This window comes from Thamnophis sirtalis, unplaced genomic scaffold (assembly GCF_051295495.1).
Source record: "Thamnophis sirtalis isolate CommonGarterSnake01/CBP01778 unplaced genomic scaffold, rThaSir2_p1.2 scaffold_4, whole genome shotgun sequence".
NCBI lineage: Eukaryota > Metazoa > Chordata > Lepidosauria > Squamata > Natricidae > Thamnophis > Thamnophis sirtalis.
This window is the reverse complement of record NW_028261384.1, coordinates 107,915,113-107,942,792: the sequence shown is the minus strand read 5'-3', so window position 1 is coordinate 107,942,792 and position 27,680 is coordinate 107,915,113. Positions and strand designations below refer to the sequence as shown.

The 27,680-nt window shown below is 37.4% G+C and overlaps 1 protein-coding gene across 1 annotated transcript; it reads right to left on the bottom strand.

The window, feature by feature from the left end:
* Positions 1-9,241: 9,241 nt before the first annotated feature.
* On the bottom strand, positions 9,242-17,489 carry LOC148046059 (olfactory receptor 11L1-like). Its single transcript, XM_087711891.1, has 2 exons — positions 17,473-17,489; positions 9,242-10,172 (listed from the first exon to the last, which is right to left on the bottom strand). Exons 1-2 carry the CDS (start codon positions 17,478-17,480, stop codon positions 9,242-9,244), a joined length of 939 nt encoding a protein of 312 aa, XP_087568017.1. The 5' UTR covers positions 17,481-17,489.
* Positions 17,490-27,680: the final 10,191 nt, after the last annotated feature.

Sequence of the window (27,680 nt, the reverse complement as noted above, 5' to 3'; positions counted from 1 at the left end):
GCAAGGAAAGAAAAGAAAATAAAGTCTAAAGGAGTCTGAAAAATATGATATATTTCACCCAAACCAAGTTGAACAAATAGATATTTCAGAAATTGTTGGTCCAGTATCTATTATTTTAAGCTAGTCTTGCAAATGATCAGGTGGAAAAGAAGTTTCAGATCAACTACAGAGTTACACTTTCTTACTCCTTATCTAAATTAAGGTGAAATTTGTGAAACACTAAATTAATATTTGACCTTTTCCACAGTAGGGCTTTCTTATCACTGTGCTTTATTTCCAGAATCAATTGGGAAGAAAAGAAATCTTATTAAGAAAGGGAACAATGTTTATAGTAGGTAAAGAAAATAAGAAAAATAGCACTCCACTATTTACTCTAAAAGAATTTTCTATAGACTCATACTTCAGCTAGTGTAATATATAAATAACATAGCAGTGGCCAGATAATTGATTTGAAACTAAACCTGTCAGTTTGCTTTAAATAACATGAACTCCAAAGTTGTGTTAAGTTAGGAGTTAGGAATTCATGGTTTGCATGCCACATGGAAGCCAGAACCACTTTTCATATCACTTTAATAATATTAAGGAAATATATTTTAGCATTTTCAACCTTTTTTCAACCAAGTGGCATAGAAGAGTGTTGGTAGAGGAAGCAGAACTGAAATTAGAAGCACACATTACAATAACTACCATAAAGTAGCAGAAAATAATGAAAAGTATTCGTTCTAATAGTGAATATTATGTCTCTGCATGAATCAAAAAAAGGTCCCAGCAATTTCTTATAATTAAAACAATAATCAGCACCTGCCACTGAATATAAGGCAGAAATTTCAGATATCTAATTCAGCAAACCATTTGAACATGGGAGATGCCATTAATAGCTACCATTTTTATTTAATGGAAATATTTAAAAGAAAAGGAATACATTTCAAGAATATATCTTTCCTACACAGATACACAAAATTCCACATGAAATTGCATTTAAATAAAAATTCCTAAATTTACAGTATGAAATAAATATCTCTTAAACTCACATTTATTGTCCCAATAGAAAATATATACATATAAACTTCTGGATTTAATTGTGGAAGGCTTTTTTAAATAAAGAGATGGGTTAAATAATTTGGGGAAAAAACCCACACAAACAAAGTAGCAACCAAATCTCCATTATACCAAGTAGCAACCAAATTTCCAACAAGAGGAGTCATGTAAGAAAATAATTCAGATGCTTACAAACACATTGCATCATTCAATCCAGAATGCCAGGAAAAAAGGAAACAGATTGCCAACAAAATGGTTACCTACACAACTTTATCAAATAGTGCCTGACCATTCAACTCACTCTGGCGCAACCAACAGAAACTATGAGAAGGATAAGATATTGACAAAAAAATCTCAGAACCAATCAAAACACTGTTAGCATCACATAAACAAACTGAAATCGCCAAAAAAAAAAAAAAAAAAGTAAACCAAAAGGCATATGAACATAAACACCCCTTCTCCCCCATAACCCATTTCTGCCATCTCCACTAGTTTGCTGACTTGGAAGGTTGGGGAGCGCTCAGTGATGTGCAGTCAGGTGAGGCAAGTGAGGCACAGCCTCACCGCTCTCATCATGAAAAGAAAATAATGTAAAATGGAAAAGGCGAGTGCTGAGGTGATGCTAGTTAGCTGCTGCCTCACAATGACTGCCTAGCTGTTTAAAAAAGCCTCTAAAAAACGCCCTCTACTATGAGGCAGGAGAGCTGCATGCCTCATCTAGTCTGACATTTTAGGTGTTTTATTTTCGTTCAAGCAGAGTTAAGCGAGGTTTAGGTGAGGCATGCAGTTCTCCTGCCTCATAGTAGAGGGCGCTCGTTCTTCCTGTGACTCAACGGCATCACAGCTACCCCTTTTCCCTTTTCTTCTTCCCTTCTCACTTGCAATACAATGACAATAAGGGGGGAGCGCAGAGATGTACCTTCATCTCTTCATTGATTTCTCTTTTTTTCAGGATGAGCCAGCTTCCTGCTTCGTTTATTTTCTGGAGGTGTCACTTCTTTCTCCTTTTCTGCCATTTTTCATTTCATTTTATTTTTTGTTTGGTGTGCATGTGTGTATGTATGTGTGTGTGTGTGGCACGCACATGTGTTTGTATGTACCTTCTTTGGTGGAGATGAAATGGCTGCTGGTATTATTTGGGAAAAAGCTTTCGGGGGAAGGTTGTGGAGAGGAAGGGAGGGAGGACGGGAATGGCTTTTAGTGCTGATTTGTTTCCCTCTCTAGTCCCTCTGTCTCATTCTCTCCCTTCAGCTCTCTTTCATTTCTCTCTCCCTCTCCCTCTTCTCTCTCTAATTTGTTTCCCTCTTTTTTCCCTTTCTTCCATTCTCTGCTTCCAGCTCTCTTTCATTTCTCTCTATCTCTCTCTCTCTTTCTCCTCTTTTCTCTTTCATCTCTTTCTTTGCGTGCAAGCAAAATACCCCAGGATGATGGTGGTGGGGACAGCAACTCCTTCCGCTGCATTGTGGAGAAGAGCCATGCTGTGCAGGAGATTCCTCAGCACTAGACTCAGGTCAGTGTGAGCCGTGCTCCCCTTCATGTTGGCTCAGGAAGGAGGGGAATGGGACCATGGCTCACGCTGACCTGAGTCTAGCGCTGAGGAGTCTCCTTCATAGTGTGGCTCTTCTCCCCAGTGCAGTGGAAGGAATTGGTGTCCCTGCCACCGTGATCCTAGGGTATTTTGCTTGCACGCGCAAGAAAGAGATGAAAGAGAAAAGGGGAGAAAGAGAGAGAGGTAGAGAGAAATGAAAGAGAGCTGAAGGCAGAAAATGATAGAGAAAAGAGAGGGAAACAAATCAGCAGGAAAGAAAGGAAGAGAAAAGAAAGAAAGAAAGAAAGAAAGAAAGAAAGAAAGAAAGAAAGAAAGAAAGAAAGAAAGAAAGAAAGAAAGAAAGAAAGAAATTTTCTCAGACCTATGTGGAAAGCAATGGCAAGCTATATCTCTTGCCAAGAAAACTGTAGTTTGCCATAAGGCACAAACTGGAAGCAAGTTTGATTTTTTAAAAAGAAAATAACAGAAATGGCAAAAAAATGTATCTGAAAATAAGATTATTTATAATTTTGGATAACGTATTATATTGTCAAACTCAAAAGGTTTTTGATACTTAATTGTCATCATCATCATCATCATCATCATCATCATCATCATCATCATCATCATCATCATCATCATCTCTCTCTCTCTCTCTCTCTCTCTCTCTCTCTCTCTCCTCCCCCTCCCTCGACGTGACTGTTGTCCCTTGTGGAAAACACAACAAGGAACCCCTCGGTTTCTTGCTCTCCCACCCAAATCTCTTTTTTGTTTTTGTTGGCCACTGGTGGTCACCACATATGGTCCTCAGTGATACGCTCTTGCCCGCTACCCCTTCAAAAAGCGCAAGGACAAGACAAAATGGCACGGATCCTTATATTAAAAACCCCTGTATTACAAAGGCATTTTAATAAAAAGATTGTGAAGATATCAGTGCTCACCAGCCATAAACCTCACAGCATATCATTGGGAGTGCTGATCTACAGTATACAGTATCAATGGTGGGTTACTACAGGTGCGCACTGGTACACCAGAGCTGGTAGTGGAAATCGGGCATACATTTGCATACTGGTAGAGCCGGAGGTCCATGTACCTGTATGGTCCCTCCCCTGGCCTGCCCCTGCATGCTTCCCCCACCCACCCGCTCACCACTTGCTCACTCTCTCGCCCCACCTGTCTGCACCTTGCTTCCTCTGTCCACCCCCTTTCTTTGCCAGAGTGGAGGACTCGGCTGATGGAAAAACCACTGCACTTCATTATCATTGACAGCCATCTTGTTTTCAGTGGTGTGGGGAGAAATCCATGGGTTAGAGGGAGGAAAGGCTGTCCCTAGCAGAAGCTCGGAACAAGGAACAAGAGAGGAGGAATCGGCTGTTGGAAGAAGCCCTGCACTTCGTTGTCTTTGACATCTGCCTCATTTGCAATGGAGTGGGGAGAAATCCATGTGTTGGAAGAAAGGCTGTTAAAAAGTTATGATATTTATGTAGTTATATACCAAGCACATCTAATTATATTAAAGTAACCAAAATATCTTTATGAACCCCCAAGGCATGTTACAACATTTGAGTACCTCTAATGTTTGGAATTTGAACTTTGAAATAAATGGACATGCCCTAATTTTCGGGCACCCAATCAACAATTCAGTTTCTTTAAGGATTTGGTAAAAAAAAAAAAACACCAAGCCATTCAAAGAAGCTTGGAATCTTCTACAGTTCTTGTGATGTCTTTTATCATCCAGTCAGATCTGAAGAAGCTTCTTGGATGACAAGCAAAACGTCTTTAAAGAAAAACAGGAAAGTCCAGTTGCCTCTTGAAAAAGCACCTTTGGGTTTGTGAACTACGGGAAATAAAAATGAATAATGAAATAGAGTTGAAGACTGAGTAGATTCTATAACCCTAAATCAAATAATGTAAATTGTTGTGAAATTCAGAGCCATTAAAAAGACAAATGGATAAGGAGAATAATCAGAGAGCTGGAAGGAAGCGTTTATGCCTGTAAAGTCAATCCTTAATCAATACAGGCATCCAAAATTAATTATTCTAGTTACATATCCAAAATGAATTGTTCTAGTGAGTCCCAGATCCATTAGCATTTCTGTTTCATATAACTCTGTTTCATATAACTTTATATGAAACATTTCTGTTTCATATAAATCTGTTACATTCTAAAGTAAAATACAAATTTAAAAAGGAGAAAACTTTTATTCTAAAATATCTCCATTATTTAGATGCATATTTACACAAATATATATTGAAACATGCAGAGAAGTAATCTGGTCATTACTGAAGGACCCTTGTGAATCATTTTTTTTTAATTTTAAAAAGCAGAAAAATCATTTCAGAACACCCTTATCTCATATATATATAATGTGTGTGTGTGTGTGTGTGTGTATGTGTATGTATATGTATATGTATGTGCATGCATACATGCATATATATATATATCAGCACAAATACAAACATGTATGTATGTATGTATGTATGTATGTATGTATGTATGTATATGTATGTATGTATGTATATGTATGTATGTATGAATGAGATAAGGGTGTTCTGAAATGATTTTTCTACTTTTTAAATTTTTTAAAAAAAGATTCACAAGGGTCCTTCAGTAATGACCAGATTACTTCTCTGCATGTTTCAATATATATTTGTGTGTGTGTGTGTGTGTGTGTGTGTGTGTGTGTGTGTGTGTGTATACATTTCCAGGAATAGTGTGAGATCTCGGCTGTTTGTTCCTTTTAACTGCCAGTAGGGGATTAAATTTTAACTGCCAGTAGGGGATTAAATTTTAACTGTCAGTAGGGGATTAAACTGATTGGGTGGGGGCTTGGCTGTGTCTTGATTAGGTGGAGGTGTGTCCTTATTTGGTGGAGGTGTGTTCTGTTCTGATTGTTTGGGGGGTTGTGTTTCATGTGAGGGTAGGAGGGGTTTTAAAGAGGCTGATTGTGCTTTTGCAGTCTGGCTTCTGGTTTTGGGTCGTGCCTCCTCATCAGTTTGTGTTTTTGTCTGTTTTCTTTGTGGATGTTTTTTGGTGATATTCTGTGTGGCTATTGTGGGTGTGGGCCTGGTCTCATTCATCATGTTTGGGATTCGTTTGTTAATAAGGGCAGGCTTCCAAAGGGCTGGCAGGCGGGAGGTATCATCCCGCCTGTTCATGCTGTGTGGGCGTTTTTCTATTTCGATTGCTTCTCTGATTATACGGTTGTTGAAGTGTTCGGCCTTGGTGATAGTTCTTGTCTTATTGAAATCAATTTTATGTCCTGTGGCTTTGAGGTGTTGGACCAGGGAAGACGTTGGTTCCTCTTTTTTGATTGCATTTTTGTGTTCTTCAATGCGTGCACTTATTCTTCTGTTGGTTTGTCCGATGTATGTGGTGGGGCAAGTAGTGCATGGGATTTCATATACTCCTTGATTTTCTAATTCAATTTTGTCTTTGGGGTTTCTTAGGATGGTGGATATTTTCCGGTCTGTGCAGAATGCTGTCTTGATGTTGTGTTTGCGGAGGATTTTTCTGATTCTGTCTGTGGTGCCTTTTTATGTATGGGAGGAGGGCTTTTCCATTTTCTTGTTCTCTGTCCTGGACTTTAGTGGGGGTTTCTTTTTGGGCTACCCAAGTACCAATCAAAGAAGCCTTAACAGCTATCCAAAACAAATACAACCCCCCCAAACACATCCTTGATCTGACCAACCACTGCCTATCTAACACATACTTTATTTACAACGGACAAAAATACAAACAGATAGAAGGAACACCCATGGGATCACCCCTCTCACCTGTCATTGCCAACCTCTACATGGAAAACTTTGAAACCCAAGCTCTAGAAAAATCTGATCACAAACCCAAACTCTGGCTCAGATATGTAGACGACACTTTCATAATCTGGCCACATGGGAAAGAACAACTGGACAACTTCCTTACACACCTCAACAGCCTACACCCCAAAATACAGTTCACCATGGAAACAGAAGTAAACAACCAACTCCCCTTCCTGGACATCTTAGTCTACAGGAAATCTAACGGCTCCCTAGGACACACCATCTACCAGAAGAAAACACACACTAACCGCTATCTGCACGCACTCTCACACCACCACCCAGCCCAGATCAATTCCGTAGCCAAGACACTCATCTCCAGAACAAAACGCCTAGCTGATGAACAACACCTAAAAACCGAACTACACACTCTCACTAACGTACTGACATCCAATGGATTCCAAAGAAATAAGATCACCAACCTAATCCAAAAAGAAACCCCCACTAAAGTCCAGGACAGAGAACAAGAAAATGGAAAAGCCCTCCTCCCATACATAAAAGGCACCACAGACAGAATCAGCAAAATCCTCCGCAAACACAACATCAAGACAGCATTCTGCACAGACCGGAAAATATCCACCATCCTAAGAAACCCCAAAGACAAAATTGAATTAGAAAATCAAGGAGTATATGAAATCCCATGCAGTACTTGCCCCACCACATACATCGGACAAACCAACAGAAGAATAAGTGCACGCATCGAAGAACACAAAAATGCAATCAAAAAAGAGGAACCAACCTCTTCCCTGGTCCAACACCTCAAAGCCACAGGACATAAAATTGATTTCAATAAGACAAGAACTATTGCCAAGGCCGAACACTTCAACAACCGTATAATCAGAAAAGCAATCGAATTAGAAAAACGCCCACACAGCATGAACAGGCGGGATGATACCTCCCGCCTGCCAGCCCTTTGGAAGCCTGCCCTTATTAACAAACGAATCCCAAACATGATGAATGAGACCAGGCCCACACCCACAATAGCCACACAGAATGTCACCAAAAAACATCCACAAAGAAAACAGACAAAAACGCAAACTGATGAGGAGGCACGACCCAGAACCAGAAGCCAGACTGCAAAAGCACAATCAGCCTCTTTAAAACCCCTCCTACCCTCACATGAAACACAACCCCCCAAACAATCAGAACAGAACACACCTCCACCAAATAAGGACACACCTCCACCTAATCAAGGCACAGCCAAGCCCCCACCCAATCAGTTTAATCCCCTACTGACAGTTAAAATTTAATCCCCTACTGGCAGTTAAAAGGAACAAACAGCCGAGATCTCACACTACTCCTGGAAACACCAAACCTGAAGTAGTCTGAAGCAGCCTGAAGATGACGAATGAGACTTCGTCAAAACGTCGCCAAGACATCTCCAATTCTACACGGGAGAAAACCCGAACAACTAGAGACCTACATACTAACACCCGCGAAAACCTCAAAATATATATATATATATATTGTATGTAATTTATGTATGTGTGTGTGTGTTTGTGTGTATAATGTATATAATTAATATATATATAAATTTTGTTGCTATAGTTTCTGATGGCTTTGAGAAGAGCTTCCTTCACCTCTCTGTTTCTCAAACTGTAGATAAGAGGGTTGAGCATAGGAGTTAAGACAATATAGAATATAGAAAAGATTTTATGTAGCTCTTGTAGTGTTTCAGTTTCTAGAACTACATAGACAAGGAATACTGAGCCATAGAAAATTGTCACTACAATGTGGTGGGATGAACATGTGGAAAAGGCCTTCTCTTGGGCAATTTTAGATTTAATTTACAAGACAGTATGAAGAATACAGATGTATAAGGCCACTGTTAAGAGAAAAGGAATCCCTGATCCAATTATGCATAAATAGAGGTAGCAAGCTTTATTAAGTTTAAAGCTGGTGTGCTTAGATGTGCTGAGCTATGACTTCCATATCTACCAGACAATGGTCAGGGATACAAGAAATAGTAATGCAAAAAAGTTCATTATATGAGATTTTATGTATGAATGTTGGGAAACAGGGTACATAAAATTCAGCAAAAAAGGAAATGCAGTGGGAGTGGGAAGAGAAAAAGAGGAGGATAGTGCTTTATTTTATATCAGACATACAATTTGGAGACCACTCATTAAGGTTGTCCCTGAACTTCTTGATTCTGCAAAAAAGAACACTAACATTTGAATATATTTTTGGAGAGTAGCAATAGCAATAGCAATAGCAGCAATAGCAATAGCAGCAATAGCTTCATAGGGTTTCAGCCATTTCTAAGCGGTTTACAGAGTCAGAAAATTGCCCCAACAACAATCCGGGTCCTCATTTTACCCACCTCGGAAGGATGGAAGGCTGAGTCAACCCTGAGCCGGTGAGATTTGAACAGCCGAACTGCAGAACTGCAGTCAGCTGAAGTAGCCTGCAGAGCTGCATTTAACCACTGTGCCACCTCGGCTCTTATAGTCAGTTTATGATCCAATTATGCATAAATAGAGGTAGCAAGCTTTACTAAGTTTAAAGCTGGTGTGCTTAGATGTGCTGAGCTATGACTTCCATATCTACCAGACAATGGTCAGGGATACAAGAAATATCAGCAAGAAATCTTGCTGATAAATGGATCTCTGAATTATACCACTTTGCAGACTTACATTGTTACGTTTCTGCAATAAAATGAAAATTTAACAGCAGAAAGTCACTTGAGTGCTTCTTTAAAAAACTCCATTATTTAAATTTGCATTTACACATTTATACATATATACATCTTGTCATCATTGAAGAATAGATGTGGATCAGGATAATTTTATTTAGAAAGCAGAAAAAAATAATTTCTGAACATTCTGATTTGCACATAATATTTATAACACTATGAGATTATGAAATTTTGTTGCCACGTTTTCTAATTACTTTGAACAGAGCTTCCTTCACTTCTCTGTTTCTCAAGCTATAGATAAGAGGGTTAAGCATGGGAGTCAGGACAGTATAGAATATAGAAAAGATTTTGTGTAGCTCTTTTAGTGTTTCCATTTCTGGAACTATATAGACAAGAAATATTGATCCATAGAAAAGTGTCACTACAATCAGATGGGATGAACATGTGGAAAAGGCTTTTTGTTGAGCTGTTTTAGAATTGATTTGCAAGACATTATGAAGAATACAGATATATGAGGCCACTGTTATGAGAAAGGGTGGCGCTGTTCCAATAATGCCTAAAATTAATGTAGCAAGCTTTACTAAGTGTGTATTGCTGCATGAAATGTTTGCTACTGGATATATATCACAAAAGAAATGATCAATTTCATTGGGTCCACAGAAGGTAAGCTTCAGCAGTAAGGAGGTTAAGATAATGTTGGTCAAAAGGCCACTCATCCAAGATGTGAGGACCAGTTGGAGACAGAGTCTACCATTCATGAGTGTGATGTAATGCAATGGTCTGCATATTGCTAAATATCTATCATAAGACATCATTCCTAAAAGGTAGCATTTGGTGGCTACTAGAACCCCAAAGATGAAATACTGTACAATGCATCCATAGATAGGTATAGATTGATCTCCAGTTACAAAACTAACCAGCATTTTGGGTAGAATGGTAGAAATATAATAGATTTCCAAACAAGACAAATTAAGAAGAAAGAAATACATGGGGGTATGAAGATGCTTGTCAATCACAACCACTGAAACAATTAAGAGATTACCAGCAATGGAGAAAGTATAAATAGGAAAAAATAATAGGAAGAGGATTATTCTCAGTTCAAGGCGATTGCCAAATCCCAGAAGGATAAATTCAATAGGAGTTGACTGGTTTCTTCCCTGCTGGTGGAAAGTCAAATGATTCTGAAATACAATTGAAAGAACATAATTAATCTTGGTGTCCAGAGCATTATCCTGCCTTTTTCTTTGATCCTTAAACATTATTGGACATTTAGAATAGAGGTCTCAAATCTTTTCCCATTTAATAATGTAAGCTGCGTATCGAAATTCGAATAGCCGAGAGCATTCTTCCATTCTTGTATACATATGTATAATCTCACTGTATACACACACAAACACACATACACACACAGGAGAGAGAGAGAGAGAGAGAGAGAGAGAGAGAGAGAGAGAGAGAGAGAGAGAGAGAGAGAGAGAGAGAGAGAGAGAGAGAGAGAAGGAGTGGGGAGGGAGGGAGGGAGAAAAGGAAGGAGGGAAGGAAGGAAGGAAGGAAGGAAGGAAGGAAGGAAGGAAGGAAGGAAGGAAGGAAGGAAGGAAGGAGGGAAGGCACGCTACATCCCATATATCTCTGTTGCCTATTGCTTATATTTCTGCGTATGTCTGCATAAAGCAGACAGCACTGCAGGCTACTGCTAGATCAGCAGGTCAGCGGTTCAAATCTCACCGGCTCAAGGTTGACTCAGCCTTCCATCCTTCTGAGGTGGGTAAAATGAGGACCCAGATTGTTGGGGGCAATATGCTGACTCTCTGTAAACCGCTTAGAGAGGCCTGAAAGGCCTATGAAGCGGTATATAAGTCTACTGCTATTGCTATTGCTATTGCTAAAGTTATTTATCTATACTCTTTATAGACTTTTTGAAGTCAATGAAATAGAAAAAAATGAATTTAACAGTTTTGATAATTACCCAAGATAGATAATAGAAAGAAGTGAGCTATTGTTGTGGCACATTTAGGAGGAAAGTTTACAATTATATTTGCAACTGCTGTAGAAAAGATCAAAAGCTGCCCCTTCATGCTATTTTTCCTTTTTCTTTTTTCTTTTCTTTCAGTTTAATTTTTATTTAGTTTGAAATCTTTTTCTTGTCTTGTTTTTTATTATTTTGTTTTACTTTTCATATTCTTAAGCAATAAATTCATTGAACTGATTAAATCATTTCACAGAAACTAAATTACTCACACTTATAAAGATTATGCTGTTCTTCAGTTATTACATTTTCTATCATCTATCTGGCAGTCATCTATCTTGTTATCATTTATCTCCAAATAAAATTCAGATTATATAAATAAAATATATCTCCCAGAATACAAGTACATAAAGTTTTACCTCTGAATTGTTTATATTCCTCAGTAAGATCTCCGTAGTGTTACATTCATGTTCCATCTCAAAGATGTACGCTTGTATCTTAACAAGTCCAAACTTCTGTTATAGATGGACTTAAAATATGCCTTAATTTTCCTGTCAATAGTGAATATTTGAAATAATATATCTGAAATCACTTAGAAAAAGAACAGATTTTTCCCTACATTTTAAATTCATTATTACTTTTGTTTTGCCACATAGAATAGAATGGAGAAAAAAATTCTGAGAACTGATATCTCATTTTCAACTATTTATGTAATGAATAAACTGACAATCACAAATTCAAGTACTAAGGATCTGTGACAATATTTTATTTTAACTGATTTAAATAAATAGTATGGAATCACAGAATTTCACATTACAGAAATGTATGGCATATTCAGAATTCATGGTATGTAAAATAATGCAATACTGTTCAATATAAGAGCATACTTAAGTTCTTTCTCATGTTACACTGCCTTAATAATCTATAGTTCATTACTTTAAGATTGAAATAATTGAGCCAAAAAATACAAGCATAAACTATCTCCAATGATTCATATTTAGTGATGAAATACTCACCTTCTAATAATCCAAATTCTAAATTCCTTCCTGAGGAGGGAGTTGGACTAGAAGACTTCCAATATTCTTTCTAATTCTGTTATTCTGTTTTTCTCTTTGTACTAATAAGAAATTCCTTTTTTACTAAGTTCTTATCTACTACTGTATTAGTGGGGTACTAAATTGTCTGTCTGAAAGAAAATCTAGATGTTATGCCAAGCATTTCAAACTATTTATAATATATTTACATTCATATGGGAGATATTACAATTTTCAAACAGGAAAGCTTGCATGTCAGTATGCAGTCAGAAATTATTAATTACTCTTCCTACACTGATCACAAGTGTGTCCTTAAGGCATAAATCTAAATTTTCTTTCCAGTTAGATAATGATCTCATGAACATACCCACTTGGTTTTCATGGCAATATTCCAAAGGTGTCTTCTAGAATGTATTCCCATATTTCTAATGTAGATTGCAAGACTGGGATTCTGTGGCAATTTCCCCTGGAAGTTTTAATAAGGTTTAATTTATTTATTTTCTAAACTTAGAATGGGTAGCTATGATTTACAAATTGCAATAATGCTTCTTGGAATACTAAAGTAGAATTCAACCTTACTTTTAAAATAGATAGTTTTGAAATTCTTAGCAAGGGAAGAAAACAAAATAAAGTCTAAAGGAGTCTGAAAACTATGATATATTTCACCCAAACCAAGTTGAACAAATAGATATTTCAGAAATTGTTGGTCCAGTATCCATTATTTTAAGCTAGTCTTGCAAATGATCAGGTGGAAAGAAAGTTTCAGATCAACTACAGAGCTACACTTTCTTACTCCTTATCTAAATCAAGGTGATCAAGAAATTTGTGAAACACTAAATTAATATTTGACCTTTTCCACAGTAGGGCTTTCTTATCACTGTGCTTTATTTCCAGAATCAATTGGGAAGGAAAGAAATCTTATTAACAAAGGGAGCAATGTTCATAGTAGGTAAAGAAGATAAGAAAAATAGCACTCCACTATTTAATCTAAAAGAATTTTCTATAGTCTCATACTTCAGATAGTGTAATATATAAATAACATAGCAGTGGCCAGATAACTGATTTGAAACTAAACATTTCAGTTTGCTTTAAATAACATGAACTCCAAAGTTGTGTTAAGTTAGGAGTTAGCAATTCATGGTTTGCATGCCACATGGATGCCAGAACCACTTTTCATATCACTTTAAAATATTAAGGAAATATATTTTAGCATTTTTAACCTTTTTTCAATCAAGTGGCATATAAGAGTGGTGGTAGAGGAAGCAGAACTGAAATTAGAAGCATACATTACAATAACTACCATAAAGTAGCAGAAAATAATGAAAAGTATTCGTTCTAATAGTGAATATTATGTCTCTGCATGAATCAAAAAAAGGTCCCAGCAATTTCTTATAATTAAAACAATAACCAGCACCTGCCACTGAATATAAGGCAGAAATTTCATCAAAACATTTGAACTTGGGAGATGCCGTTAATAACTACCATTTTTATTTAATTGAAATATTTAAAAGAAAAGGCATACATTTCACGAATATATCTTTCCTACACAGATACACAAAATTCCATATGAAATTGCATTTAAATAAAAATATCTAAATTTACAGTATGAAATAAATATCTTTTAAACTCATTTATTTTGTGTATACATACATACACGTACACACACACACACACACACACACAAACTACTGGGTTTAATTGTGGAATGTTTTTTTTAATAAAGAGATGGGTTAGATAAATTGGAAAAAAAAACCCACACAAACCAATTCTCCATTATGCCAAGTAGCAACCAAATCTCCAACAAGAGGAGTCATGTAAGAAAATAATTCAGATGCTTACAAACACATTGCATCATTCAATCCAGAATGCCAGGAAAAAAGGAAACAGATTGCCAACAAAATGGTTACCTACACAACTTTATCAAATAGTGCCTGACCATTCAACGAACTCTAGCGCAACCAACAGAAACTATGAGAAGGATAATATATTGACAAAAAATCTCAGAACCAATCAAAAGATTGTTAGAACCACACAACATCACATAAACCAACTGAAATCTCCCCCCAAAAAATTAAATAAATTTTAAGTAAACCAAAAGGCATATGCACATAACCACCCCTTCTCCCCCATAACCCATTTCTGCCATCTCCACTAGACTTGGAAGGTTGGGGAGCGCTCAGTGATGTGCAGTCAGGTGAGGCAAGTGAGGCACAGCCTCACCACTCTCATCATGAAAAGAAAAAAAATGTATAAGGCGAGTGCTGAGGTGAGGCTAGCTAGCTTCTGCCTCACCGTGAATGACTGTCTAACTGTTTAAAAAAGCCTGTAAAAAGCACCCTCTACTATGAGGCATGCCTCATCTAGTCTGATTTTTAGGCGTTTTATGATCGCTCAAACAGAGTTAAGCATGGTTTAAAAGCTTAAAAAGTCCCGTGCTAGGTGAGGCACACAGTTATCCTGCCTCATAGTAGAGGCACTCGTTTTTCCTGTGACTCAATGGCATAGCAGCTATCCTTTTCCCCTTTTTTCTTCTCTTCTCATATGTAGTCAATTAAGAAAGGAAATTATAGTATTTGTTAATTATGGACAATAACATTGTTAAATGTTCTCTATGTAAAAACTGAACTTGAGGATGCATGTTTCTTATAGTAAAAAAGACCAACAGATGAAATATGAAATGATAATTTGGTTTAACTTTGAAGGGGTAATTAGTGATATTGTTTATGTACTAAGAAGAAAATAAGTTTAAGATGAAAAATATAGAAAGAAAATAATATGGCTGGAAACAGAACTATGATGTAAAATGGATTATGTATATGAGAAGATATATAAGAAAAGACTCGGACAACACTTTGTTTGTAAAATATGTTAAAATTTATAATGAAAAATAAAAACTTTGAATTTAAAAAACAAACTCTGAGTCTCCACATTTTGTGTTCTTCTGTATTCTAGTGATCAGCCTATCGTATTGCTCCAAGCTAGATTTAAAAAAAAATATTCTTCCACTTTCTTAGTTTTTAAAAAAATTGTAGCAATTCAAAGGCACTTTTCTGAGGGTAGCACTTCTGGTCCTACTCACTACAATGCCTAATTAAGGAATTTGAAAACAGCAGGATGCCTGGAACTCCTGTGTCAATCTACTTACAATTCTGAAGTGGAAAGATATGTTAGATTTAGAATCTCAATTAGTTTGGCAATACTTTGGCAAAGAAAATATTACTATTTCTATGTGAAATAGTCTAACATTTATGTATGAAACAAAATGGTCCCATGGGAAAGAATGAATTAGCAGATCCTTGAGGTTTACAAGTATGACTCCATCATACTTTTTTTTCCCAAAGAGCAAATCAGCAAATCCCCTGGTTTACATAAAGTAATATAAGTGCCTGAATCATTTCTAGTGTGCTGAACATCCAGTTTTGACATTCAAAATTTATAGCAATTCTTGGTTATTGATTTAAAGCCCCTGAACAGAGAGTGATTGCAGGTAAGTGCTAACCTACTGTTGATTTTCTTTATCTAAAAAATAGGAACCCTTAAAACCTTGCCTAAATGAGAAACCATTGTTTCAACAAACCGAAATTAGGTGTGAGCATAATTCATATTTCCAAAGCAAATTCTCATTTTGTTCTGCTCCTATAATGTACAAATGTCCTCTTGTCCTTTATATTTTTTTAAAAAGCAAAACTTAAGAACTTAATTCCACTAGTTATTTTTGCAGTTTTTAATATTTGATTCTCCCTAGAGTTGAACTGTCATTATCTCAGTTCCATTATTCATGTATAAGAGCTAATATTGGTCAGTATTCTTCATGATTTAAACTGTGTAAAAACATGGAAGTTATGAATATAGTATCTATTATCTATCAACATATTAATTTTGCTGTTTGAGGTTAACCCATGATAAATTGTTCTAAATTTAGCAGAAGGAAAAGAAATATTGAAGATATTTAAAAAGACATAGAATATTAAAGACAGGGAAAAAAATCTGATACAGAAATCAAAGGCCCTTTTAATCTGCTCTTCCCACTTTAGGGAAGAATGGTGGGGTTTTTTTGTTTTTTGTTTTTGTAATTTCCTAATAATTTCCTAGATTTTGCTAGATATACTCAGTTTGAAAGATTTGAATAGAGTTTTAGAATTGGGGCAACAATTCAAATGCTGCTTTGGTGTGTAAACCTATAAACATTTACCAGGTTAAAATATATATTGAATACTGTGGGATTCATATCTGGGTGATCCTAAATATTGGGATTTATTGGATAGTTATTTATGAAATGCCATTCTTATTTTTGTTGCTTAAGATATCTTACAACAATAAAATGGCACTGAGATTAGGAATACCAGATAAATTGAATAAAAAATGAAGTGACTGAGCACAGTACAATATAAAGCAAATAACAATTAGACATCAATTGAAAGAGAAACAAATACAAAATAAAACCAGTCTAATATGATTTTTTAAAAGTTTTATTTGGAAATCCTTTAGCTCTTTAGACTTTAGTTACTATATCTGGATCTTTAAAACAGTATGTTTTTATTTTGCTATCAAAAGAATGGATATTTTTAATTTGATAGAAATGTTTATTTATTGTAAACTGCTTATTTTTACTACATTGGCTATTATTGCTAATTATTGATCTTTTATATGATTTCAGTAACACTTTAGATACTCTTATATATAGTCCTAATCTAAGATAGCTTTGAAAATACTGGTTCATATTTTAGTTAGTATATAATGCCCAGATAATAAAGCAACATTTACTATTGTCCAAATATTAACCCTACATCATATTCCATTATTCAGATTTTCATGTCTATTATCTAGAGAAATTGAAAATCATCATTATAAGAATAAACCTCAATTAAATTTAAAGGATAAGATCATGCTTGTAGCTTTGGGATACAATAAAAGGGAACTCAGCAAATTTTATTGAATATTCATTGGCATAAGTGGAATTCTATATTTTAATCTAAATTTCTAATTAGATTCAAATCACAAAATATTGTTTCCTCCATGAAATGTCACAGGCTATTTTTGAAACAGATGTCATAAATATTGCTATGGCTTCATAGTGACTTCAGCAATTCTTCTGCAACTCTATTTCAAGCCTCTCTACCTAAGAAGATAAGAAAAATTCTGGTTGGAATTATATGTGCATTTACATTTTAAAATCCATTTCATTTTTTATTTTATTTTGCAATTCAACAGACCGGCCATGGGTTCCATCAATGAGAGATATACAGAAAGAAAATATGAAAATTACGAAGTGGACAAAATATTCAACATAAAAACAAAAAACCAGACTATAATCTCAGAATTCATTCTTGTGGGATTTGCAACTCTCCCTGAGTTACAGCCTCTTCTTTCCTTTTTCTTCTTAATGATATATCTTGCAACAATAACTGGCAATCTCCTCATTATATTGTTAGTCATAGTTGACCACTATCTTCACACACCCATGTACTTTTTCCTAGGTAATCTGTCCTGTCTGGAGACCTGTTACAGTTCAATCATTTTACCAAAAATGTTGGCCAATTTGTTTACTGGTCATCAGTCTATTTCTTTTACTGGATGCCTAGTCCAATTCTATTGTTTTGGTTCCTGTGTTTGCATAGAAACATACCTCCTGGCAGCCATGTCCTATGACCGATATCTGGCAATATGTAGACCTCTACATTATACTTCTATCATGCATGTTATGGTTGGTGTTCAGATTATGATTGGATTGTGGATTGGTTCTTTCTTAGCGAATTGCCTAACAATAGCACTGCTCACTCAGTTATCATTCTGTGGCCCTAATATTATAAATCATTATTTTTGTGACTTGATTCCACTTGAAAAACTTGCATGTAGTGACACAACACTAGTTCATTTTGTTACCTTCCTTTTGACTGTCATTTTCACTATCACTCCATTTCTACTAACACTAATGTCTTATATTGCCATTATTGCCACAATTCTAAAGATATCTTCCACTACCGGAAGGCAAAAGGCCTTTTCAACCTGTTCATCTCATCTCATTGTGGTTTGTATTTTTTATGGTACACTAATAATTGTCTACATTTTGCCAGATACACCCAGTCTGAGGGAATTGAATAAAGTTTTTTCCATTTTCTACACTGTCTTGACACCTCTGATCAATCCTTTAATCTACAGTTTAAGAAACCAAGAGGTCCATAAAGCCCTGAGGAGAGTTAGATGCAAAATACATTATTTTGCAAGAATGCAAGCCAATACATTTTCATAGATTTTTAAAATCATTTATTTTTTCTTATATTTATTTTTATTTCTATATATAAATATTATTACAATTATTGCCAGTCATCTTGCCAAAGGAGGCTCTAGGCAGCTTATAATCAGTTGAGAGAAAACAAATTTAAAACATTAAAACAATAAATAGTATCATTAAATGTGAATTAAAATTGATAAAGATGGGGAGGAAGGGATCAATATGTATGCAATAAGGTGGTAGATCTAAATCCAATAAACTACTCTGTGTGTGTGTGTGTGTGTGTGTGTGTGTGTGTGTGTGTGTGTGTTAGACTTATATATTGCTTTAAAGTGCTTTACAGCCCTCTCTATCAATTTGCAGAGTCAGCATATTGCCCTTAACAATCTGGGTCCTCATTTTATTGACCTCGTAAAGATTGAATGCTTGGCCTGGTGAGATTCAAACTGCTAAGTTGGAGGCAGCCGGCAGGCAGCAGAAGTAGTCTGCAGTGCTGAATTGTAACCACTGTGCCACTTCGACTCTTATATATAGTTTCCTTTTTTAAATTTATGGCTAAACTATTATATCAAAAATAATATAGCAGGGGTGCTTAGATCTGGCCCACAGGGCTAGCCTGGAAACAGCAAAGAACTGGCCTGTGGTGCCTCTGTCAGCAAAAATGGAACTCAGGGGGGCTGTGCATGCCTCCCCCAAGCTCTATTTTTGTTGGCAGAGAACTAGCAAAACAAACTAAAAACCAAATTAAAGGAGAAATGTTTCCCCTTTTGCATTTTAACATGCAAGAAGGGACAGGAAAGGAAGAAAAGAAAGAGGAAAGATTTAAAAAAAGAAGGGAAGATGGGAAAGAAGGAAGGAAGGACAGTATAATGACAGTGAGAGAGGGTCTCAGAGAAGTCATGCCTTAGCACTTGGTCACCAAAGGTGCCCCCAATACAAGTGTCATCAAGCTGGCCATGTCCACCATAGCCATGCCCAGCCCCAGCCCTCTGAAGTCAAATGCAATCCTAATGCAGCCCTCAATGAAATCAAGTTTGACAACCCTGTTCTATAGGATCTCATCTGAAATATGCTTTTCTAAATATATTAAATTTGTTTGTTTTGGTCCATTTTGATATTCAGAAAATGTTTGCACAAATAGTAGTGGATCTTTGCATTGTGAGCCTCATGAATATAATTAAATAATCTTTCTTAGCTACATGTTTAAATTTTTGATTATTAAATTACTTGGAAATTCATACTATGAATTGGAAGACTGAGCTGTTGATATTGTACTCAATAAATTATTAAAATAAATTGTTCAAATTTTATTGTTGTTTCCTGTACCCTTTGTGATTAAGATATAATAAAACCTGTAAGATACCTCTCAAAATAGTTTTAGTTCCATATATCTACTAATATATCAACCTCACTATATTCAAAGGAAAAACAGTTTTATTTTTTTTCCTGAATAAACTTACATAACATTATATCTTTCTATAGTTACTTCTGAAAAGTAAAATATTTTTATATTAATTATATTAGTTTAAAAAGAAATTTTGAGAATAATTGTGCCTTATTGTCATATCGTTAAAATAAATGTACAGAAATTGATAGTTTATCAAAAATGTAAAGGATCACTTGATTTTGATGAATATCCATATATTTCTACAATCCCATTGTTAGCAATATCCATATATTTTATTTAGTTAGAATCTTTTCAATATAAAATCTAACTAAATGCATTAATACAACAGGATAGAATTATTATATCCTGCTTATCCATGTCATTTATGCAAGTTTTTCAGAAAATTGAAATACACTTATATAGGCACAAATTTACATGTATATTTATTTAGTTATATAAAATTATTTTCATTTTAAAAATTCCTTTTCTTGATAAGGATTCAACATGGATTCATCAAAACAAACAAATCTTATTTCATTCTTTGGCAAAGTTACTAAATTAGTGGATCAGCAAAATGCTGAGGACATAGTATATTTAGATTTTAGTACAGCATTTGATAAAGTAGTCCACAACCTACTTCTTGGCAAGCTAGTAAAATGTATGATAGACTGTACCACATCAGATAGGTTTGTAACTGGCTGACGAATTGTAGTCAATGTGTAGTCTTCAATGAAACTACATCAACATAGAGGGAAGTAAATGGAGATATGACAGAAAAAATGCCGATTAGAAAAGGGACCAGGAAAGGATGCCCGCTATCTCCACTATTATTCATATTTACACTAAAAGTTTTGAACAGAAAGATAAGACAAAATAAAGATATAAAAGGAATGAATGTTAAAAAGGAAGAATATAAATTGCAAGCATTTTCAGATGACTTGGTATTTATTATTGAAGATTCAATAGAAGCAGGTCCAAAACTACTAGAACAAATAGAAGAGTATGGAGAAGTAGCAGGATTAAAAATTAATAAAGATTAAAAAATTTTTTAGTGAAAAACTGAAAAGAGAAATAATGGAGAAATTAGATATTCAAATAGTAAAAGAAGTGAAATATTTGGGAATACAGTTGACCTCAAGATGTGTAACTATTAAGGAAGATAATTATTATAAACTAAGAAACCAAATTGAAATGGATATAGAGAAATGGAAAAACTTACAGCTATCACTAATGGGTGGAATAGTGGTAATTAAGATTAATATACTACCAAGAATATTATTTTTATTCCAAACAATACCAATAAAACTGGAAAAAATATTTTTGAAAAATAAAATAATAGGAAAATATATTTAGCAAGGAAAGAAAGCGACAATTAATATAAGAATGCTACAAGATTCTAGGATTAGAGGTGGATTTGGTGTATCGAACTGGGAATTATACTATTAAGCAGCAGCTCTAATGTGGATAAAAGAATGAATATTATTAAAAAATGCAAGGTTACTATCCTTGGAGAGACATGATATGCAACTGGGTTGGCACACATTTCTATGGGAAAAATAGAATACATGGTTACTTTCAGAGACACTGAAAGAAATGTAAGAAATGGTTTATACACAGTATGGGAAAAAGTAAAAGAAAAGCACTATATGGAAATACCAATGTTGCTTTCAAAGGTAGAGGCTTTGGCACATCTGAATACTGGTAGTATGAAAAAGTAGTATTAGGTACAAAGATATATTAACAGCAAAGGGAGAACTAAAACAGAAGAAAGAAGAATAGGGATTGATATAGGATGGTTTAAACAAATGAAAATACAAACAAGATATGAAAAAGATGTTAAAGAGTATGGTTTTAATAGGGAAAACTCAGAATTAGATAGGATACCCATGGAAACAGATGAAAAAATGATCAAAAAATTCTACAATTATTTACTTAGAATATATCTAGAACAGTGGTTCTCAACCTTCCCAATGCTGTGACCCTTTAATACAGTTCCTCATGTTGTGATGACCCCCAACCATAGGAACAAGTGTCTCGGTTCCTAAGACCATCAAAAATATGTTTTTTCCGATGGTCTTAGACCAGGGATCTGCAATCTTAAACAATCAAAAGCCACTTGGGCCCATTTCCCAGAGAAAACAAAACACTGGGAACCACAAAAACTGAGTGGGCATGGCCAAATTGATGTTACTCACTCCCATCTAATCACTTGACTCCCCCCTAGCCATGGCTTCCCAGGTTTTGTGGCTGTTTTCTTTTCTATAGGAAATGCACACACACACACATACACACCTTTCTCCCTCTCCTCTTCTTTCTTTCTCCCTCTCCCATCTCTCTATTTCTCCTCCCCTCTCTCTCTCTCCCTCCCTCCCTAATCTCTTTATGTATCTCTCCTTCTCCTCCATCTCTCTCTATCCCTCTCATCTCTTTTTCTCTCTCTCCCTCCATCCATTTCTTTCTTTTCCCTATCTCTCTTCCTACCCCTCTCTTATTTCTCCCCCCCTTCTCCCCATCTCTCTCTTTCTCCCTCTCTTTCCCTTCTCTCTCTCTCTGCTGAGGAACAATTGCCAGCCATGGTGGAGGCCTCCATTCAGGCAACCCTCCTCCCCCTCTCACAATCCCCTGGCCTTGATGTGTCATCCCTCCCCTCACATGAGAGGAGAGGGAGAAGGAGTAGGGTTGCCAGAGCTTTAGTGCAGGAGTGAAGCAGCCCTGTATCTCCCTTTGCACCACATTCGCCCATTAGGCAGCCTTCGCTTCCTGCCACTTCAGGTTTGAGCTTGTGTCCTCCAAACTCGACCAAAGACATGGAGGATACAGCAAGGTCATGGTTGGAGCCTTAGTGCAGGAGAGAAGCTACATCCTTTTGTGCCCTGTTAAGATCCTCCTTAAGTGAGCAGCCAGCCGCCCCACTTTGCTGCACTTTGGTGCTTGCTCGTAGGTGGTCTCCCCATGTGTGGCTAGGGGGTTGCGAGAGAGGAGAGAAGGGGTCATCCAAAAGGAAGCTTCGGTCAGGAAAGAGAGGATGGAGGGGGAGCATGAGCACTGCTTCCCGCCGCCGCTGCCTCAGACTGGGCAAGGAGAAGGAGGAGGATCGGTGGGGTACCGAGGAAAGCACATGGGGGGCACAGGACAAGCACCTGAGTGAGCTGGTGGGTCACAGGGGAACCCAAGATGCGGAGCAGCACTGAAAGGTTCTGACGCTCCAGCCCCGAGGAAAGTAGAGCCGTGTGGCCAGGCAACCTGGCGCAATGGGTAGGGGCTGGTGGGCGGCTCTTCCCCTGCCCATTCCCCATGATGGCAGCTTCCCGAGTTCCACTGAGCCACCTCATCTGTACCACTCCAGGCCCTGCTCATAGTGCTGGTTGAAGAAGTAGGGCTCGGTGCCGAGGGCATGCCCAGGTGGCCACGGATGAACCCAAGCATGGTGCAGATGCCACCCTTCTTGATGTCCACAATGAGCACTTGCGGGAGCCTCTTGGCTACTTCTGCCTTGGCCGGTTACTCCCGCCACCCCTGTTGCCCAACAGCCAGGCTGAGGGGCCGGGTGGGTGGTAGACATATGTAATGGAGCAGGCGGCCACTTCTGCAGAAGTTTCTTGTGGGTGGTGGCCAGTGGGTGGTGGCAGCGGCTGGAGGTGGCTGGGGCGCAGCAGAAGTGCAGCAGGCTGTAGCAGAGGCAGGTGCCCGAGAGCAGCATGCCCAGCAGAAGCGCCCAGCAGTGCCGCAGCTGACACCTCCACCGGTTAAGCGCCATGGCTCCATTGCTGGCAGTGGCCACAGCTCCCCGGCCTGCACCAACGCAGGGTGCAGCCACATTCAAGACACTTAGATGACCCCTGTGAAATGGTCATTTGACCCCCAAAGGGGTTGCGACCCACAGGTTGAGAACCGCTGACCTAGAAGAAGAGGTCAAAGAAACAGCAATAAGATTGGCAAAAAATTTGGATATGCAATAGAACTATGAAAATGGCAACAACTATGGGGAAGGAATTATAATCTGACAATGGTGACAGCATATAAGAGAATTTATATAAAATGTTTTACAGATGGCACATGACACCTGAAAGATTAGCAAAAATGTTTAAGGATAAATCAGCTAAATGTTGGAAATGTCACCAATTGCCAAGAATATACTATCATGTGTGGTGGACATGTAGGGAAGCAAAAACCTATTTGATTAAAATACAAACATGGTTAGAGAAAATGATACATAAACCCATAGAGTTTAAGCCAGAGATATTTTTATTGGGTATTCTACCAGAAAAATACAGTAAAGAAGATTCAAAATTGATTGTACAAATAATAACAGCAGTCAGAATTATATTTGCACAAAACTGGAGAGCAGACAAAATCCCATCAGAATGGGAAGTAATAAAGAAGATATTAGATTGTGCAGAAATGAATAGGTTGACATTGACAATAAAGGACAAAGAGGAATCAGTGTACTACAGGACATGGGAACAGTTTTACAAGTGGTTTGAAAAAAAGTATAAATAGAAAGAAAAAGGAACAAAACATTAAATAAGTATCTCAGGCGACATGATTAATATAGGGGAATGGAAATAAGAAAATATTAAAATGTAAATATACATGAGGAAAAATATGAATTGACATATGTTAAATGACAATTATGTGTTTCTAAGAATGAATTTGAAAAGAAAAATAAAAAACTTTTTACAAAAAGTCATAGAGGGAAGTAAGCAGTGGGGTACACGAAGGTTCCATTTTAGGCCCAATACTCTTCAATATCTTCACAAATGATCTAAACAGGGGACTAGAAGGAGAACACATTAAATTTGCACTGATTTGCAGAATAAACAACACCCCTGAAGACAGGCTCAAGATTCAAGATCACATTTGAACTCTGAGCCATATCTAACAAAATGAAGATGAAAGTTAAGGTTTTACAGTTAGGCAAGAAAAACTAGCTATATAGGTATAGCTGAGGTGGCACAGTGGTTAGAGTGCAGTACTGCAGGCTATGTCAGCTGGCTGCTTACTACAGTTCAGCAGTTCAAATCTCACTGGCTCAAGGTTGACTCAGTCTTCCATCCTTTCTAGGTGCTTAAACTGAGGACCCAAATCATTGGGGGCAATATGCTGACTCTGTAAACAGCTTAGAGAGTGCTATAAAAGCACTATGAAGTGGTATAAAAGTCTAAGTGCTATTAGACCCGTGATGGAGAACCTATGGCACGCATGTCAGAGGTGGCACAGAAAGACCTCTCTGTGGGCACACACGCCATCACCAGCTGCTCTTCTGGTTTTTGTTGTGCTGGGCAGCTGGTTTTCATGGGGCACACGAAAAATTCGCAGAGCACAAAAAAAATGACCTGAAAACAGCCTGAAAAATGGCCAATAAAAAAGGCAGGCATGCGCCGGCTAGCTGGTCTTCAGATTTCTGATGCTCTGGCATGCACAAAGACCAGCTGGCTAGCACCCATGTGCATGCCAGAAATTTGAAGACCAGATGGCCAGCATGCACATATGCACCAACCAGCTGGTCTTTGTGTTTTCAGTACACACAAGTGTGCAAATGCAAATGCACTGTATGCACATGCATTCAGTACCAAAAAGGTTCACCATCAGTACTATAAACTAAGTGACACTTGGCTTAATGCCAGTAACTGCAAGCAGGATCTTGGAGTCCTAATGGATAATCACTTAAATCTGAGCCATCAGCAGGGACGTGCAGTCACTAGAGGCAAGGGAGGCAAAGCCTCACCAGTCTCCTCAGGAAAAAGAAAGAAATTTAAATATATTTTTTTTAAATAATTAAAGCCAAGTTAGTTGCTACCAGATTCCAGGTCACAGTGGCTTGGTGTCTGCTTAGTATTAACCAAAGCAGGAGGCGAGAGAACTCGGGGCCTCTTTTCCATAAGGAATTTTTCGCCTTCTAAAAGTTAATAAAGAGTTAAAAGGCAAAGAAGTTCAGATGGAAAAGAGTCACTAATTCTCCCGCCTCCTGATCTGCAAGCAGCGAATCATGTCTTCTTGAGCACACTTACGTTGGGCGGGTCGTGCTTCAGAGGAGAGAGGAGTGGGCGAGAAGGAGGAGGCTGGCTCTTTGCTGCAGACCTGGGCGCTTGGTGGCTCCTGTGATGCAAAGTGCCCCACCGCCCCGGCCTGCTTCTCCAGGCTCCGCCGCTGGAAGTCCTGGATCGCCTCTGGGGGAAGGCTAGGTGAGAAGCGGAGCGAAGCTTCTCTGCGGCTTCCTGGCACTACGCAGAGGCTCTCGCAGGAGTGCGTGCCAGCGGCCAGCGGCCCGGAGCGGCCCTGGCTGCAAGACCACCGGCCGCTGGCACGCGCTCCTGTGAGAGCCTCTGCGCAGCACCGGGAGGCCGCAGAGAAGCTTCGCTCTGCTTCTCACCCAGCCTTCCCCCAGAGACGATCCGGGACTTCTAGCGGTGGAGCCTGGAGAAGCAGGCTGGGGCAACGGGCGGGCAGCAGCATTGGAGGCTGTGGGGCACTTTGCATCGCGGGAGCCGCCAAGTGCCTTTGCTGCAGACCCGGGCGCTTGGCTGCTCCCGCGATGCAAATTCCTCCCCCGCCAAGGCCGACCGCTACCCTGCTGGGCTGCTTCGCAAAAGGATGCCCAGTTGAGCCTCACCAGGTATAAACCTCACTGCACGTCACTGGCCATCAGTCTGGGTAGAAGTCAAAATTCCTAGGCCATATTAATAGAGGTATAGAATCAAGATCACATGAAGTTCTAGTACCACTTTACAAAGCCTTAGTAATATCGCATCTAGTTCTTGTTACCACAATATAAAAAATATTGAGACTTTGAAAAGAATGCAGAAAAGAGCAACAAGGATGATTACACAGCTGGAGGAATTAAATATGTCTACTCTAGTGAAAAGACAAACTAGGAGATATGATAACATTAACAGGACTCCTACAAAGATTTGGTGGTCAAACTATTTCCCAAAACACCAGAAGGCAAGAGAGAGACTATGGATGGAAACTAACCAAAGAGAGAAGCAAATAAGAACTAAGGAGAAATTTCCTAATGGTGAGAGCAATAAAGCAATGGAGTAGTTTGTCTTCAGAAGTTGTGGATGCTCCATCACTAGGGTTTTTTAAAAAGAGACAGGATAGCCATTTGTCTGAAACGGTATAGTGTCTTCTGCTCAGGGGGGAGAACTAGAAGACCTCCAAGATCTCTTCCAATTCTATTATTCTATTATTTATTTATATATCATATAACACTTATCTTTTACCTTATTATATACAGTAAATATCCAACTTAGGTTATTTACCATTGTCCTCACTGTTATGTTTTCAGTATAATCTTTCAAATTAAACACTGACATATTTGATTCGGTTAGCATATTACAAATTTGGAAAACAATTACAAAAAAAAATCCTATTCATTTAGTCTTAAAGGAGCAACACCTGTTTTAGCCAACCACTGAATAATAAAAACTAAGGAAGAAGAACAGATTATTATACTTGTATATTAACATTAGAAGAGATGTATGTAATGCATCTATCACACAGTGGCAGAATGTTTATCATTGGGCCTCAAATATGATATTCAAATGCTAATTCTATAGGCTTGATTGTAAATCATACTAATTGCCCAAAATCAGAAGAAAGAAGACAAATACATTTAATAAGAAGACACTGACATTGCAAATAATATATACATATATAAAGTTCAATTTCTGGAGGGCCTGCAATAAAAGAGGATTATCTATCTACCTACCTATTTACTTACCTACCTACCTACATTTCATTCCAGGCCAAATAGTTTTTAAACATTCAAGAAATCTGGAATACTGCAAAATACTATTAATGATATTATAAATATAATTTGAAGCTAATTTTATTAGTGAACTCAAAGGAATTTCATGACTTCCTTTGACTTCTTTGAAGCTTCTGTTAAGTTCCTTGAGCTTCAGTCTTTAGTATTTCCTGCTCTGTTGGAAAAATCAACCTATTAGATTCCTTTAATTTAGATTTCCTTTAAATAAGTGATTTTTCCACACTCTGAATCAAATAAAAATATTCTGGTCTTGGTCTGAGGCATGTGGTC